Source organism: Passer domesticus, chromosome 10 (genome assembly GCF_036417665.1).
Source record: "Passer domesticus isolate bPasDom1 chromosome 10, bPasDom1.hap1, whole genome shotgun sequence".
NCBI lineage: Eukaryota > Metazoa > Chordata > Aves > Passeriformes > Passeridae > Passer > Passer domesticus.
Window position 1 is genome coordinate 39605001 of NC_087483.1, and position 18723 is coordinate 39623723.

The following is an 18723-nucleotide window of genomic DNA, read 5'->3' on the forward strand; positions in this document are numbered from 1 at the left end:
CAAAAAAATAAAATAAAAACAATAGTGATGGTCCACTGCTGTTGTTGGGCAGACCACCACTGTGAAATCACCTCTACAGACAAAAATAAAAAAGAGGGAGCAAAATACCTACATATAGAAAAAGCCAGATTCTTTACTTTAAAGACATGTATAATCAGATACTGATAGGTTCAAGAAATTAAATTAAATTATAAATTTAATGGGTGTGTGCTGGTCTTGACTTTGAAGACATCTTTTTTGGAAGTGTGATCAACTATTTGTGTTTGGAAAGGAGCACGGGTCAAGCATCGCAGCACAGCCTCTCTGCTGGCTTTAACTGCTGTTGGGGAGGTGCGTTACGGCCTCGAGTTGTGCATTTGCAGAGAAAATATCACCCCGTCCAGATGCTCAAGTCTGCTCTTTCTGCTCAGAAAACCCCGCACAGAGGCTCTCACAGTGTATGAAAAACCAGGGAAAGAGCTCGGCACGTTTTCCCTTTGCATGGTAGAACTTAGAGGTGAAACACAATCATTTCAGTCTGGATCAGACTATCCTTTAGCAAAGTCCTAAGTCTAATTAACCCCCAAAATCGACTGACAAGGTTCATTCCTCTCTGCTGCTGCCTAACTGGTTGTATGTACGCTGGGCATGCAGGACCTAAGTCAGATGCTGCTTTGTTATAATTAGGGCAGCAAATTTTGTTTTCTGTTTGGTACTTGCTGTTACATATTGCATGTAATGTATGGCACTGTTAAGGGAAAAAAATTGGAGTCAAAGTGCCTGGAAAGTTAGGTCTGCTCTGTAGCACTGTGAGATTGTTGACATCTGCCGAGGTTGGAGAGCTCAGTAAGCAGGAAATGGGGTGTCACTCTGAGTGGTAGTTTACCATTATCCTGGCATCCTAATGAAGTGTCTGCAGTGCACAGAGCTTCTGGATGGCATCTTAACGCACGGCTAAGCAAAAGCACTTCTCTCCTTGTCACTGTCATCCATCTGCCTGCACCCTACTGTAGCCAATGGGATGGAACCATGCTACAATGTGCTATAAGCCATTTAGAGTTGCACATTGCATAATCAGTCCCATCAAATATGTAAAAAATGACTATTATTGGTTATTTCCCTCAAACTCTGGCACCTGGAGTTCGATACATTAAAGTTTAACTTTTCTAAGTGCTGTTTCTTCCCATTAATTCCACATATATTTTTGTTAAATGGGAGCGAGTTGCAAACTCATTGTCTTGGGTCTTGCTAGTGGATCACAAAAGTTGTATGAATATTCATTGCAAATTCCACTTTATATTACACAGGATGAATTTATCAATTGCCCAGATAGAGCGGTTTCAACGATTCTCATTTTCAACAACTAATTCTGAGGCATGAATAAAAAGTAAATCAATTCAGATCACAAATTGCTTATTTTCTTTATAGCTAATATTAGTTAGTTTCAACACTTCTTATAGATTTTTTTTTTAAAAAACCAAGATAATATTTTACAATATATCTGCAATAGAGGATTGCCACAGTGTACTGAGAGTGATTAAAATTGGGACTTTTATGTTGCATGCTGTAACATTAAAATATCCTGACATTAAAAGTGGTATGAATAAGTGATTTATCTATTAACACATTAAAAACCTGTGTATCTTAGCCAGCATGACTTCCAGAATAGGAAGATTTACCAAACGAAAACAGAGTTTTGGGCAGTTGATGTGTCTAAAAAAAAAAAAAAAAAAAAAATTAAGCCAACAGAGTGCTCCCTTTTAAGCAAGTTTTCATTCCCTGATAACACCAAAGCCATCAAGGACTGGGGTTAAGCATTGTGTGACAGAGCAAGCTTCTAAAATGGGCAAGAGCGAGATGAATTGGCTAAGTCGGGTGTTTATTTATACAAACAAGAGGGCAGAACATAATTTAGTTGCATCAGGAATTTTTCACAGACATTAAAACTATAGCAAACATAACAGCAGGGATGCTTGCACAGCAGCACAGTGGGGAAGCTCACAGAGCGTCTGCCCACACTCCGGCTGGCTGTAGCCAGCGCCATAAGTCTCACAATTTCATTAGCACTCGAAAATCCACCTAAACCACCCCGTTCCGATTAAAAAAAATAAAAATCAAAGGAATGAAATAAACAACCCAAAAAAAAAAAATAAACAAGCAAAAAAATAAGCCCCAGACAAGACCCGTCTTTCTCTCGGCAGCCGAATCAGTTGAGAATTGTTGGAAAAACTCTTGGCAGGCAGATTTTGCTGTAGCAACAGTGTGTGACGTTTTAACCACAGCAGAAATCTTATCCAAAAAAACAGAACAAGGTGAGAAGAGCCTGTAAGAAAATCAGGGAAAACCATGCCTAAAAAGCCAACAACAACAAAAGGTGGCAGATCAATAGTTTGATATTTTATGCAGGATCATAAATCACTGGGTTTTTTTCAGCAGTTCAGCCGTGAGGCTCGAAAGCATAAAAAGAAAGCATGGCTTGTGATAAAATTAGGCATTAATGTGAAGCATAAATGCCATTTAACATTAAACATGCACAAGCCACCGAAATGCCTGGAAAAAGGGAAATGGGTGCTATAGCAAAACTATACAGAGTAAATCAGACATGAATAATGCAGCAGGTCTGAGGAGGGTCACGGGTCAGACCCCAGTACCTTACAAAATAATGAATGCACGTCAGGTTAGAGACATCCATCCCTTCCTAGCCAACGTGAGTTATTGGAGATAAACCCTGGACTTCCTGTTCTGAAACAAAGTGGCTTGTTGTAAACATCTATGTCCATTTAAAATTAATGATTAAAAGAAACATTCGGTGGGATTCTCTTAAGTATTCTTTATGGACACAAGTGCTAAAGGTTACTTTCTTTATTCATTTTTACCCAGCCACTGTTAATGTTAGAGACACGTCATGTTTTCTTCTGTGCCCAAATGTTTATCCAAAGCTCATTTGCAAAAGGGCTTATATAATAGTAAGAGGGGCTTTTTTCAATGCATTCTTCATTTAGATATAAACAAGAGAGCATCCCCACGGTTTTGCTCTGTTAAAGGGAGCCAGCCCTATTTTTAAAGACAGTAACCCAAATTCTAAATATATTTTCTATGATTCTTTTACACGGCAAAACCATCTGTGATTCACTTCAGAGTATCCTGATCTGCTGAAATTATCCCTTTCGTCTCCCAAAATTTCCCCATAAAATGCAAAAAGGATTAGCCCTCCTCTCATTCTTTATTTGATATATGTGATTATGATGACTTTCCCTTCCAAAATTTTCAGGGGGAAAAGACAATCTAACTTTCCAAAATATTTTTTCCCCTCAGATTTTCACCAATTCTTACAATAAAAAGAATGTAATTAAAACCAATTTTGTTTCTTTTTATCACAATTGCTCTGCTTCCTTTTCTAGACTTAGCTGGAGAATTTAACAGCTGTTCAGAGTGTTTCCCTTCCTTTTCACCCTGTGCTGCTGGGCTTCATGATACAGCACAGGGAAGGGAGATAACTTTTTCCCCACCTATTTTTAAAAAAACATGTTTCAGGATTTCCTCCCTACACTTGTGCAAGGGAAAGAGAAAAACATTTTAAAAAAAATTTAAAATCTTTCTCAGGGATCTGAAAGGGAAAAATTTCTAGGAATGTGGAACTGAAGGCATTACAGAAATCAAGCAAATACATAGGTATTGCAACTGAAACATAAGATCTTGCATCTGATCTGTTAAATATTCCATCAACAAGGTCAAGAGTAAAGACAAGCCCAGCCACAAAAACTGAAGCAAGAGTAAGCTTTAATAAAAAAAATGAACAGTTTATCCTCTTCAGCTTCTCAAGTGGAAAAACAAATTCTTTTATACTAGAGAAAAATCAAGCGTGTATAGAGCATTTAAAAAAAACCACCGATATCAACCATTTTAATGAAAGAATACCCAATGTTTTCATGGAACTATAAAAGGGAGCAAGACTAAGTGTTATGGCAAAAAGCCTGGGCTCAGCAGCTTTGTGTGGGAAATGGTGAAATGTGACTGTGATTTATAATGAGAAAAGGTATCTACAACATACAATTTTCTACCTAGCTGCAAATAATAATTCATAGTGATGTCCCTTCCAGATAAAATACCTTTGCAATGTAGGACTCATGTGGTAAAATGATCATGATAAATGTCAGACCAGTGCAGGTAACGGCTTTACAAACCATTAAGATTAGCTGGCTCTTTTTTTTTGATGATAACAGTAACCATGCTGTGACTCTATGTGGTAATAATATCTCAGTACTGATAAATGCCAGAGCCAGGCAGAGGTGTTTATCATTCCCAGTTCAGAAATGCTGACTAAAGTTACCACATGTTGCCTGTTTTTTCTTCTTTTACAATAGACTAACAATTAACAAATAGACTGATGCGCAGCATAATATTATGCAAAATTTCTCTGCTTTTTGTGCTTTATTGCCAACCTAAATATCCCCTATGTTCCAATACTGATGACTTTGGTACAGTAAGTCCTAAAAACAAAGCTTTCTACCCTTGCCATTCTCTCAACAAATAATTTTTTTAATCAATTAATATTGGGGGAGGGCTATTTTATCATCTTTACAAATATACCTCACAAAAAATTGCAGCTTCTGTGAGCAGCTGAGGATGCAGGGATGTGGTTCCTTATCAGGTATCTGTGTTAACACAGAGTAGAGACAGTTCCGTCCAGAGAACACAACAAAGTTTTGCTGTACAACACTTCCCTGTAAATGCTCTGCAAGAGACAAAGAGTGAACCCTTCTTTCCACTGTGCTTGTCCCTGCCTCAGTGTCTCAGTTCCACTCAAGCCCAATGAATTCTCAGGAAAAAAAAAAAAAAAAAAAAAAAAAAAAAAAAAAAAAAAACAACCCTGAATTTAAAATTAAACTACTTAGAGAAACTTTATCTGTGGAGTTGCAGGAGAGGCAAGGCAGCCTAAATATAAATATAAATGTAAATAAATATAAATATAAATATGAATATAAATATAAATATATATGTGTATATATATATACACATATATAAAATATATAAAAATATATATTAAAATATATATAATTTAACTAATCTAGTGAGATCATAGCATGTCTTGTCATGGCACAGCATGTCCACAGAAGGGCAATGGGACTGGGGCTCAAGTCTGATGAGGAGCAGCTGAGGGAGCTGCTGAAGGAATGTGTTTATCCTGGAGAAAAGGAGACTCAGGAGGGACCTTAGTCCCCCTCTGCAACAAGCTGACAGGAGGTTGCAGCAAGGTAGAGGTTGGTCTCTTCTCCTAAGTAACAAGTCACAGATTGAAAGGAAATGGCCTCAGGGCAGCTTTAGGTTGGGTATTAGGGAAAATTTCTTCATTAAAGGGATTGCTAAGCATTGCAACAGGCTGACTAGAGCAGTGGGTGAGTCCCCATCCCTGGAGGGATTTAAAAGCCATGTGGATGTGGCACGCGAGGACATGGTCTGGTGGTGGACTTGGCGGTGCTGTGGTAAAGGTTGGTCTTTGATCATGGAGGACTTTTCAAAACCAAATGATTCTGTAATTTTTTTAAGCACACCAAGAAACACAAATAAAAAGCCCAAAGAATTTTCACCCCCTTTCTGTAATAAATTAACTTTTGCAAATTTCATATCATTTTCATTTGTAGCTTCAGACCTATTTCCACTGGGCAGTTCACCCACAGAACAAAATTGAACAGTAGTGGCTTGTGGCAGAAAACATTCAGGGATGACTGCACTGCAAGACTGAGGGAGGTTGTGCTGTTCAGAAGTTAAGGCTTTTTGTAGGTCAAACCAAAGCAGGAGAGAAATACACAGAAAGTGTGCTCTTCATTTGTGTTTAACTTCATTATCACTATTGTCAATTGCTTGACTTCCTATAGAATAAGTCCATAAGAAAATTTGGGGTTTTTTTACTGGAAACTAATACCTATGCACTGCCTAATTTTAGGTCTTTGTCTTCCATGTCTACATGATTGTTAAAATTAAAAACAATTTCAGTATAAACATCTATATCTGTGGGTACAAAGTATTAATCTCAGCAGGGACTAGCAACACATGCTGAGGAAGGAATATTATCCTAGTAATTTTAATTTTTAAATTAGGCTTGATTGCAGGAAAATTTTAGCTTGAAACTTTTTTTTGGTGAAACCTTTAAATCAAGTCACTAATCACCACGTATGCTCATGCAGTACCTACTGCAACTGGGATTTAATCCTGATTGAGATCTCTGAGTGCTAGGGTAATATGAATATTAAAGAGGAACATATACGAAGAATGATAGGTGATAATTTAATCATAGATGATAAGATCGGAAAAGTGTTCTCAGGTTATCTAGGGCATGTAGCATGCAAGATGTTTTCCCTACGTCAGACCTACTGGTACCTTATCTAATCTGTTCCTAAATGAAAGAACAGTTGTACATGACTTTGCTTTAGTTGCAACATCTTAGACAAATCGATGACAATATCAGCCAAATCTTTCCCAAAAAACTATGAATCATGGTAAAACAGGAAAACATACCTTAACAGAAATGGTAGAACTGTTGTTACCACCCCAAAGAAGAGATTAAAGTTCTTAGTGCTGTGTTCTTTTTTACTAATTTTAAGTTCAAAACACAGGGGTTTTTTCCTCCAAAAATTCCAGGTGTGAGATGGTATGAGAAAATAGCTACAGTGGAATAGTTTTTTGAAATAATTTTTCACAAGACTGGACCACTAAAAACAATAGCAAATTTTATGTTTCTAAATATGATGGGGTGTTAAAGACAGATTCATAAATAGACTGGATTTCATTATGATGAATAAAAAAGGACAACAAGGATTAGATGAAAAGTGCACCTGTCACAGAAGCCGTATCACTGAGCAAATGTAATTCCACAGGATAATTCCATTTAAGATGTAGGTCTCTTAATTCTTGGGGGTATTTGATCTAAGGAAGGTGGTCTATCAGTTTAATAAAGTAAGTTAAAAGTAAAAGAAATTTTTTTTCTGTGAACCAGGAAATGCTTTCTTAAGATGAATAGAGAATTTTTAGACTTTGTAACTACTTTTGTTCTCTGTTAAGGTGAAAGAAGGTATGAAATATTCTGGCTTTAACCACGTATTCATGATGACTTTTCTTGTAAGGTACCAGCTACAGCACTGTGCAAAGCAATGTCCTAATGTGACACTCAAGTGGTTATTTTCTTTTTTTTCCATTAGAAATCCAGGACAACGCCACTCGCATCAAATGCATAAGGGGCCTGGTAAAGAAGCTCCCTAGACCCAACTATGACACGATGAAAATCCTTTTTGAACATCTACAGAAGTAAGTAGAACTGTGCTATTCCCAGATCAGTAATTTCAAAAAAATAAATCAGTATGTGGTGTCCTAATCCTCCTATTGGAAGTATCATTGAAAATACCAAAGATAATTACATTATTTGGCAAAACTAAGCACGATTTATGGTGTCTATGCATATCCTATTCCTGCACAAGAAATCAAGATGTCTAAGCAAAATCCCAAATTTAACTCAAGTAGAAAGCAGGACAATTCTGTTTCCTTCAAAGCACCCAAAAACATTGGGGTTACCATGTCACAGGTGCACTGAATTAGGCAAATGCAGCATGTTCCAGATTGCATTCACCCAGTTTGACTGAATTTCTCCAGGGATGGCCTTTTGGATGGTCATGTTTTGAACACTGTTCAATCACCTGTACTGTCATTGTGATATGCTGATGTCAGACACAACATCAGTCAAGAATACATAGCAAGTGCTCTTGTCCCTCACAAGGAGCTCGTGACAACACAGAACACCTAAGAAATGCTGAGGAAATATTTGGAAATGCACCGTTGCTCTCCTAATGTTGCTGAGATACCACAGAGGCAGGAAAACAACCCTGTGAGGTTGCCCCTCATCATTCCCCTGTGGTTTCCACTCTCATTGAGCTGCATTTGCCAGAGACATCGACCCAAAAAATTAACCCAGGGTGTCACGTTCACCTCAGGTTTTCTTCTTGTGCTTCATGGCATTAACAGCAAATGTGTACGTAGCTGGCATGGCTCACTCAGACACCCACCAGAGCTGCTTGACCTGCAGGATGGCCAGGAGGCCTCAGGGTAGGGATATGGGAAGGGCAGGGTCCTGTGACCCTGTTCCTCCTTGCTGTTGGCACTACCCAGGCTGTTTTCTGCAGTCACTTTTCAGCCAAACTACCCCAAAAACTGAAGGGACATCAGGATCTGGGCCCCTTCAAGGCACAGAGGAGTATTTCATCCCAGGAACTGACCCAGTGAGGGAGTGATAAAGGCTCCAAATCAAAGACCACTCTGAGCTTATAATGAATGATGCCTTTATAGCAACCATTTCTTGGCATGTGCATGTAAGAGATGTAGATCCTTTATCTTGTTTTGCAGCTTCCAGCTGAAATGGCAAATGAAGTTCATATCGTTGTGGGAATGTCCCCATTTCATTAAGCATGGAAGGATTTTAAGCAGTCCATAAAATGACTGAGTTTGGCCTTGCAGAAAAACAGTTTCCTGTGTGTTCATTTGATGCACTGTGTGCACACATTCTCTCCTTCAGCAGGTTATCTAGAAAAGGATGATAATTTATTGCTGGCAATGGAAGAATAATAAGGGAAATTATTTCCTGGGAAGAACATGAGTGCAAGGAGTGGGTACACGCTGTCAGCACAGATATGCCATATACAAAATTTACTGCACTCTGTGTGGCATTGATCTTAACCTGAAAAAGTTTTGTTGCCATGTCTTAGGGGAGAGATATCAGGTATGCACAATAAGTCTTTGATCTCATAGTTAAATCACTTGATTGAGACTCGGGAGACGTGGGTTCAGTTCTTGGCTTTGACCGGATGTTCTGGGTGACCTTGGGTAAATCATTTAATCTCCCTGTGCCTTGGTTCCTTGTTTACAAAATGATGATAATACTTCCTTTGTCTGCCTTGGCTTTTTAGAGCATAATCTATTTGGGACAGCAATTGTTTCCTGCTGTGGATGTGTAGAATAACTGGCAAAACTGGACCCACACTGGTGGATTTTTCAGAGAAGAAAAAACAAAAGGAAAAATAAAACTGCTAAAACAGAGGAAATAAAATACCAATAGTTCATAATGCAGAGGTATACTGAGGCAACACAGTGGCACAGAGTGATGGAAGGCAGGAAGATGTGACAGTGGAGCCATTTGGGGGTTTAAGCATTAAGGAAGTAATTGTCTGAGTCTCTCTGAAGAAGGTCAATCTTCTTCTCTGCTTCAAACACATCCTCGGGAAAAGATAGGGCTATTCCATAGGATTTGCTCCATTGATATGGAAGCAACAGTAGAATAGATATTGAAAGCACAAAAATATCCCCCCCAAAAAATAAAACATTCTCTTGAACTTGTTGATGCTAAAGATGGGGGTGAGTCTGAATGATCTCATGTCTCCATAAATAAGAATGAAGTAGTGTACTTACATTTTCAGTAATTATATGATGCTTATATTACGCAAATAGAGACAATATGTGTTTGTTTGAATCAGTCTAGGAAACATGACCAGTTTGCAGAGGTTACAAAATGTAGAGTTATATTCATTTTGGGGGCACTCTTCAGAAGAGGAGTGTCAATGTCCCTCAGCATGGACTTTCACCTCCCACTTTGATCAGAGGGCTTTCTCAGGGCAAGTTACAGGAGTTTCAGAAGTTTCTGGTTAGTTGGAAAGATAACTAAACTGGCTTTATTTGAGGCATATTACTGCAGTTTCTATATTTGCTGGTTGAGATGGATGTTCTTCCCAGAATTGAACTGGTCTCCCCATCAGGGGATTCTGATGGGGAGAAGATGAGGGAGTTATCCTGTTATCCTGCAGTTGTCCTGTTTCCATGGCATTACCCTTCTCCTACTCCTTTCTTTCCTGTCAGACAGACAGAACAGGGCTATACAGACCTGGACTATGGGGCTGTCCAAGCCTGTGACTTCTATACTACACGTGAAAGCATCTGTCTCACTGACACTGAGCACGAGAATCCAGCCTTTGCCTTATCCTAAGCCATTCTGCAGAAATCCAGTCTGCAGGAGCAGGTCCAGATCCAGCAGAAATAACAGTGAGAAATGCACTTCAGAAGGAACCTCCTTAGAAACCAGACAAAGGTAGTGATGAGAGAGTCTGTGAGAAAGGCCTGGCAGCAGGGATTAACACCCATGCCATATATCTCTCTTCAACCAAGCTCTCTGAAGCTGCAAGAAGTCACAGTGCAGTGTATGCAGCCCACAGGAGGTGGATTGAAAGTGAAGTTGAGGCTGCAGTACCTGTTCTTTCAAGTTTGTGTTTGATAGGAAAAAACACAACCCGCTGATGTCCCTGGTCATATTTCCATGAAATCTCTTCTACTTAAAAGCAAAATAGACAAAATATGGGGCTGAACAGATATATCACATAGCTCTGTCAGTCTAATTCCATAAGGAATCATTCCATTATGACTCATGCTGGAAATAATTGAGCACAACTACTATTAGGCTATTCATGCTTCTTCCCAAAGATGAACAAACCAAACATAGACATTACACAGGAAAGAAACAACAAAAACCCAACCTGAGTAGAGATTTTCCTGAATAAAGGGCTACAGAAAACAGCCTGTTCTACTCGAATATGTTTAGAGAATATTTGCTTGCTCTATACAGCCCATATATTTCCGCTCCATACACCAGTTCCACAGGTCTCCTCTCTTTCCTCTTCCTTACTCATATCTGACTTTTACTCCCAAATGAAGTGAGCTAATCACAGGTACCAGCTAAAACTGATGCACCTTTCTGGTCCCGTTTTTTTGGGTGCACACAGGGCATCAAATGATGCAGAAACCTTGCCTTGTCTCTCCGCACAAACATGAACTGAGCACAACGAATCCCTATCTGAGAAACCATTATATGTACCCAATAATTTACTCACAAAATTGTAATACAGGTTAGGCAGAAGGAGAATTTCTCTCTATGTATTTTATGACCTGCTTTCACCACAATACCTTGAGGTAGCTGTTACACACCCATTGGGAAACCGAGTCACGAGAAATTTAAATGCCTTAAAGTCTCAGCATAAACCAGCAACACAATTTAAAATCCTGGATGGGAATTTATTTTTTTTTTATTTGCACAGGAGCGTCTCCAGTGACCACAAAACTTGTCATTTCTCCCTCATGCAAAATGCAGCAGGGAGGAGGAGCACCCTGGCTGGGCTCTCAGCACTGCACTCCGAGCTGGCGAGGGCGGACGCCGCTCTCCTCCAGGAGCTGTGTGCCTGCACTACACAGCACTGTGCCTGAGCTCATGAGCTGTGCTTATTAATGTTAAATTAATGAATCTCAGCCTGCTCTGCTTATTAGGTTGAGCTCCGTGCCACCACGAGGCAGCTCTGCGACTCCCAGACCCGGGCTGTGTCACATCTGACCAGGCTGGAGCACAGGGCAGCCAAGCTCCGGTCTGGCTGTACCCATCCGTGTGGACACCCCTGCAAGGGGATGTGTTAGAGACAAAAAAACCCTCTCCTTGCTCCCGATTTCCCTGCACAAAGGCAGGATAATGTGTGTTATTTACAAACCCATAAAAGGGATGTTGAAATAATTAAAGGGGAAGGCAGGGGCCAGCTCCCATCCCTCTGCCTTACGTGGAAAGCGCGGAACCCAGATGCCCAACTGTGGAAGATATTCTTCCAGCAGCAGCATCTGCCTCCTTGGCAGCCACTTCAGGCAAGTTGTCTGGGGAGCTCTGCAGTTGCCTCTTGGTTTATCACGTGGATCTCTTAATGTGCCCTATCTGGCTGGCTTGTCCAGGCAGGAGCTGATTTGTTTTAATTCACCCTTGAATCCAAGAAACTCCATTTATTTTGCTCCATTTTTCCCATACTCTACATTGCATGGCAAGTAATTTTCAGATGCCATCCAGGCTTTCTGCCCTTTCAGAGAGAGAATGATGATTTTCTTCCTGATTGTCTTCCCCCTCTGCCCAAATTCCTCATTCTTACTATTAATTGTTTGCATTGATTTCACTGGAAATAGGCTCCTCATCAAGGGCAGAACTATATATATAAGACAAACCCACTGATATTAATATATTATCTAACAAAACTCATAGGTGTTAATATTCAGCTGTTTTGAAAAAAAAAAAAAACAAAAAAAAACCCAAAAAACAAAAAACAAACTTCCCCCATGTTCATAGGTTTATGAACAGGAAAAAATGTCCAACCCTGACAAACAGTGGGGAGGAACAGTCCCCCCACCTCAAACCTCACATACTTTGGCAGCAACATTATGAAAAGTCAAGGTTTTTCCAGACTATATACAACTGAACAGAATTGTTTCTACCTATTAAAAACTAAGGGGAAAAAAGAAAATTTAAAAAAAAAAAAAGAAAATAAAGCAGAGCCATGCATAGCCAGCAGCACACAGTAGCCTGCACACCAGGACACAATGACAATGTGATGACAAATCCAGCAGCAGTACCCAGGACTCTGAGGGAAAACCAGAAAATGAAGTTAAAGCACAGCATATAGTAATGCTATATGGGATGTCTGCAAACTTTTTTTTTTTTTCCCCCTCCAAAGTTGGTGGAGGGAAGATGTAGCAAACATATGTGATTTTCACTTGCTAAACTACGTGTCATATCAGCAGTTTTCAGGCAGGCTCATGTAATAAATGTAGGCTCAGGAGAGACCTTTTCTCACACAGCAAAAGAACAGATTACACTGAGAACTGTGCAAGTTTTCTGGTAAGAAAAATAATAATAAAAAAATAATAAAGATAAAAGCTACTGAAAACTAAAAACAATCCCCAAAATGGAAGTACTCTTCCAAAAGACAAGTTTATTTGGGAAACCTCAGTGAACCTGCAAAGACCTACAACCCAAAATGTGGAATGGGCACTTAAGTTTTCCCTCAGGAAAAATGCCCAAATTTTAGAAAGGTACAGAAGCCCTTAAATGAAGGCACAAGAAAAACTATTTGTTGAAATTATTTCCTGAATCAAGACCTTTCTTTATAATCAGGCAACTCACGAGCAGGTTTTGGTTTCCAGCCATGGGACAGCAGCAGAGAGAAATGTTTAACTGTGCTCCTACAAGCTTTGGAGGAGCAGTTGCTGGAAATGTGAGGAGGAAAAACACCCTCCTGCACCAGAGGAGTAAGTAGGTGGGCAGACCAGTTACATAAAAAAACTCAGGTATAGCTTACTGGCATTTTAAGATTTATATGAAATTATTTAATCATCTTTTAACTGGAGAAGGGTAAATATATATTGAGATGCACTTTTGCGCATGTGCTTTTCTCAGTTTCAGCTATGGAAGAGTTTTACAAAGAAGCTGGAGCAATGCCAACACTCATCCCATGTACCACAGCTTCCCGGGGCTCATTTTGGGGGGGAAGGAGAAGAATTAAACCCTTTTCCTCTCTGTTAAGCACACAACAGTCTACTAAACTCACCCTTTGGAAGTAAGTGGACACAAGAAAATATGTACCAGGCCCAAGTGTGCACAGGACAGGAGTAGTAGTAGATTTTAGGTTAAAAGGAAAAAAAAAAAAATCCAGTCTCTCAGAAGCATCTTTGAGCATTTTGATTTTGTATTTTTTGGGGTTGGGGTGACCTGCTACCGAGGGTTTTGCAGTCATGCCAAATCCTGCTTTTTGAGGAATAAGAAAGTTTACAAAATTTAGTTCTTCCCCAAAGAATACCTTACTGCTTAGTGCTTTCAACAAGAAGCACGATGAGTAATTAAAGCCACATTTTCACCCCTTGCTTCCATCTATTTCCGATTTCCACAACTGTATTTAAAAATATAAACCCTGATTTTCATAACAGTCAGGCAAATAATTGCACTCGGTACTTTTCAATGCTACCAAGTACTGAACTGGTGTATCAGCAAATAACAGAATGATAAAAATAATTAACATAGTTTTAATTTAAATATTTATGACACAGTTGACTCTGTGGCTGCACGGCACCATTGTGCTGAGTGCAGTACACAAACCCTGATAGACAGAGCCCCTGTCTCCAAGAGCTCCTATTGTTCATCCCACATTACTCAATATCAAACAATCTCGAAAAAGCTTTTCAAACATTAATTAAATCTCCTAACTTCCTTTTCAGGTCAGTAAGTTTTATTATCCCAGTTGTGTAGATAAAGAAAGTGAGGAATGGAGAGGGTGAGGCACTTTCCCACCACGACACAGCCAACACTTCTCACTTCCACTCTTTGCTGGCTCCCCAATCCCCCAGTGGAGCCCCCCAAGCCTTTGAAGGCTCATCCATGTGCTGTGGGTGTACGTGTGCATCTGGCCAGCACATCCCAGGCAGGGCTGGTTACTGCTAAGGACTCTTCAGTTAATCAGGACCACGTGAGAGTCCTGCTTCTGGTTTGCACTCGCATCAGCTTTAGCAAAATATCACCGGCGGAGTTAATTTATGGGATTTTGTAACCTCTTAATATTGCTTGGGGTTAGTGTTCTTTCCAGCTCAAATCCTTTTTTGTTGGCCAAAATTAGGAATGCTCAATTCATTACGATCGCTCTGTCCCCCTTTTTTTCTTTTTTTTTTATTTGGGGAGATTGGGCCCTAAGACACGAATGTCCACAACAAGGTCATCAAAGGGTAAATTGCAATGCTTTTCATTTTTGTGCCTAAAGATATGTGATTTTTCTCAGAATTAAGGTTGTGAAATAAATAATTTGTTTGAAGTTTCTCAGATATTCATTGGAACTTAAAAAAAAATAAAATAAACTAAAACAAAAAAGGCTTTAAGGCCAAAATGTTCTGTGCAAAATAATTAATATAGCACAATAGGATCTATTCTACTATTGATTGAAAGGGAATTTATGCAGGTAATTCATTAAGGCTAGTGAGAGTTTGGCATGTAAATCCCCCAGTACTTTGATGGGAAAACAGACCCTGATTTTTTTTTAAAATAAGATATAAAATACATGACTTTCAGTGACAAATATATAAAAAGCAAAAGCAAATACCTGAACAACTAGGGCCCTGCTCTGTAAGGGTTCTGAAATGACATTAGATCAAATCCTTTTTCACACACTGCAAAAGATGCAACAATCATTTCAATCACCATGTTAAGAGAATCAATACAATTTTTCCTTCCAGAGAATGGTGCTTTACATTCCAATATTTGCAGGCTATCACCTTCATACATCTCTTTTTGTGGTCAAGTGCATGATTACTACTTCTGACAGGGTATTGGCCATTTTCTTATGAAGATCTACAAATTCTTGTAAATAAAAACCAATCAGAAAAAAAAAAAAAAGAAGAGCAAATCTGTGGACTGGAATGCACTCTACTTGTAATGGGAACAAAAAGCTGGCAATGAAATATAAACCTAAATCACAGCAGAATGACCTACTTTAAGGCATTTGCCAAAGAGACAGTGTTTTAGACAGCTCCTCTGAAGTAGCGTCTTTATGTCTATGCCATCTGCAGATTTATTATTGTGCTTTAGAAAAAAAAAAAAAAAGAAAGAAAAAAATAAAAAGGAAAGAAAAACCTACAGTATGCCTGAACAAAACTCAGCTTCATCTATAGAAAGATTCCAGTACTGTGGGCACCACACCCACACCTACTGATGTGGTTCAAGTTTTTTCTTTAGAGGCACCTAATTAAGAAACCCTGACTCATTTACATGGATACGTTTGATCTAAATTACACTCCAAACCACACCAAATTAGGAGCATCTGTGAATGCGAAGTGTTTGTTCCCAGTGCCTGGTAGAACAGGGCCAGTTCTGGACGGCACATGTTCAAGTGACGAAAAATATTTCAGATGTAACATACTTCTGAGACCCACTTTTCCACTAATAATTCATAATGAGTTAAACCAGTATCTCTGCTTCAGCAATTATTTCAGGCTGGGGAAAAAATATCATTTTACTTTTTAAAAGAAGGGTGGGGGGAAAAGCAGGAGTGGGCAACCACCTATTTTGGTGGGGCATTAACACAACCATTAGTTACAATTCAAATCTGTGCAGTGCATTTGTTTTCAGATATACTTTACACCTAAAGCCTGGACCAAAGGAAAGTATAAATTAATGATTGGTTGTTGTTCACAAACAAGACCTTCTGCCTTGGTGAATGGTCTTCCCTTATTAATCAGTTTTCCAGAGGAGTCCAGGCACAAGGCAGGGTCTCAGCCCAAAGAGGCAGCACCTTACATAATAGTAACATGAAAAACTCAAGACCACCAGATTTGAGAGTGATGCCTCCCTTTCCAGGCTGCCTTGCTGGTGGCTGACTGTGTCTGCTTGCAGCCCAGAAAGCCACTCTGTACAAAAACGGGTCCTGTGGCAATTAGGAAACTTTTATCCCGCTTTCCCATCTCCCACTAAGAGCGAGCAGGGGGGCTGCAGAAGCCACTGGTTGCTGCTTTGCTGCCTTACTGACAAACTGAATAAAAAATAGCCTTAATCTCACTCTAAGCAGCCCAAGAACCGAGGAGTGTAAATCCGAATTCCACGCTGGGTTTGCAATTCCCAGCCCACTGGCGCAATTTGGCACGACCATTGGGTTTGGGCCATAGTGTTTGGCAGCCACCTTTTATTCTTCCCATCTTTTATACTTTGTGAATAGTCCAAGTTACATAATGCCAGTGACAATTTGTTTATGGCGAGCGTTGGAGTCACTGTTTTATGATTACATTCAAACTTGAAGCCACATTTTGACATCTAAGGATCATCTTGCATTCTTGTGTACTCTATACAATGAAGGTTTGTGTTCCAGTGAGGAGCAGGGGGGGAGGAACTTTATAAATAACATGACTCCTTTTGTCTGAAGAGATTTTAATACATTTGTCTGATCTACTGTTTTTGCAGTAGCTAGAATATAATTTGAATATATTAATATTTTCAGCAACTGTGCTGAGAGAGCCCAGTTAATAACTTATGCATGGGTGTATAGATACACTTCAGACAGAGGTAGTTTTTTGCCCTTATGTTGGTAATACTTAGAAACACACAATGAAAGAGCCTGTTCTTTCCTCCTCTTTGTTGTGGGCATGCATTGTGATGGTATGGAGCCAGTGTTCTTTCTGTTGTCTACACAGCCTGGATTCAATAAGCAGTTATATATGCATATTATGACAATGTGGTCAAGGAAACCAGATTTTTTTACTATACCTTCATGTGCCTGTACAGTATAAAATCTGGTATTTATTTTTCTTGTCCTCATTCAATATGTTAACAAAATCATAATTTGATACAGGTTATGTTCACTTTATAATTAAAATTATAGAGTTAGATGAAAATACAGCAAGATGTTGCTGAATGGAAAATATTTATCTTTTTGTACATTACGCATTATGGTGCTATGTAAAATCATAAATCTGTGAAGCAGCTCTCTCCAGCCAATTTGCCTCCTCCCCTGGTCCACAAGATGCAACCAGTTACCTCCTTTAAACTGAGGATTATACACCCACCCCAGCCCTAACATTAGATAGCACTGTCACATCCTCTCCAGAGCTTTGCTGTGGTCTTCCAAAAGAAGACCCCTTACCATGGAGATAAGCCAAGAAAAAGGAATTCAGAAAAGGTCTGTAATTTTTCTGGCTCCTCCTGCAGCTCTCCCAGAACCTTCACAGAAAAGCACAAACTTTTTTGCACCATGTTCTCTGTGTCAGCACTAGACTCAGGCTCCCCAGACCACCTCAGGATAGCACTTCATCCATCTGGAAACTGTTCTCACCTCCCAGATCATTGCCATCCACACTGCCAAGTGCAGGCCTTCACCAAACACCATCAGCAGCCACCATACAGTCAGCCTAGGGCATATGGGACAGCCCCAGAGCATATGGAAGCTTTCCAGCAAGTGAAGTTTACTGGGAACATCAGTTTGCCTTGTTCAAACTCTCAGTCCAGGGAGGATTTCCACAGGGCTGTGGCAGCAGTAGTAGCAGGCAACTTTTACCACCTCAGACAACCCAGATTGTTTCCATGTCTGGATAAGGGTCTCATAAAAGTGTCATCAGGATAAGGAGTTTTCATTCCTTCAGAGCATCTGCCCCATGGAAGTCACTGCAGTTGCTCAGGACTCAGAGCCAACCCTGAGATTTCTGCCACAGGGCAAATTTCAAGTCTTGTTGAACACATTTTGGATCTCACCTGGCCTCTATGGTGAGGAGCTGCTTAACCTTCCCAAATTATACAGTATGAGCTTTCCATTACTTTTCATATTAAATTAAGTCTGTCCAGCTCCGCATCCTGAAACTACAATGTGTGCATGCTAAAGAGGCACTTTCTACATTTGTAAATCCCTTACAAATATTCACTTCAAGCTAGACAATTTCTGCTGGAGAGGCAGCACCTACAGAGAGGTGTCCTGAAAGCTGCTTACTGTGCGAGTTGTGCAAAGACTGATGGCTGATATCAGGGCCTTGATATCCACAGCAAGATTGTCCCTCTTGTTCCTAAATCCTTCAATCTCTGTTGAACATGATCTGGGTTAGGAGGTCTAAGAGACTCATGTATGTTTTCTCACCAGTTTTTTTAACTGTAGATTTTGATCAGGGTTAGACAGAAGCAGATATTGGCAAGTCTGGTCACTTGAAGCTTCAAAGATGAAAGAAATACAACTACTGAGAGAGGTAGGGCTGACTGTGTAGAGTATAAAGACTTTGTAAAGTATCTAAGGCAGTTAGACCAGAGTCATCTGAGACCAGCACATGTGTGAATGGGTATTTGACTTTAAAGGAACTAATGAGAAAATTCAAAGCTAGTTTAAAGCCAGGAAATATTGC

At 39.6% G+C, this 18723-nt stretch overlaps 1 protein-coding gene across 3 annotated transcripts in view; it reads left to right on the forward strand.

Moving 5' to 3' along the window:
* The window catches only part of ARHGAP15 (Rho GTPase activating protein 15), a 320750-nt gene that overhangs the window by 290082 nt on the left and 11945 nt on the right, over nt 1-18723 (forward strand). For all 3 annotated transcript variants that reach the window (XM_064435287.1, XM_064435286.1, XM_064435288.1), the window contains one exon: nt 7176-7281. In XM_064435287.1, the coding sequence (XP_064291357.1) occupies nt 7176-7281 (106 nt within the window). The remainder of the gene's footprint in view (nt 1-7175; nt 7282-18723) is intronic.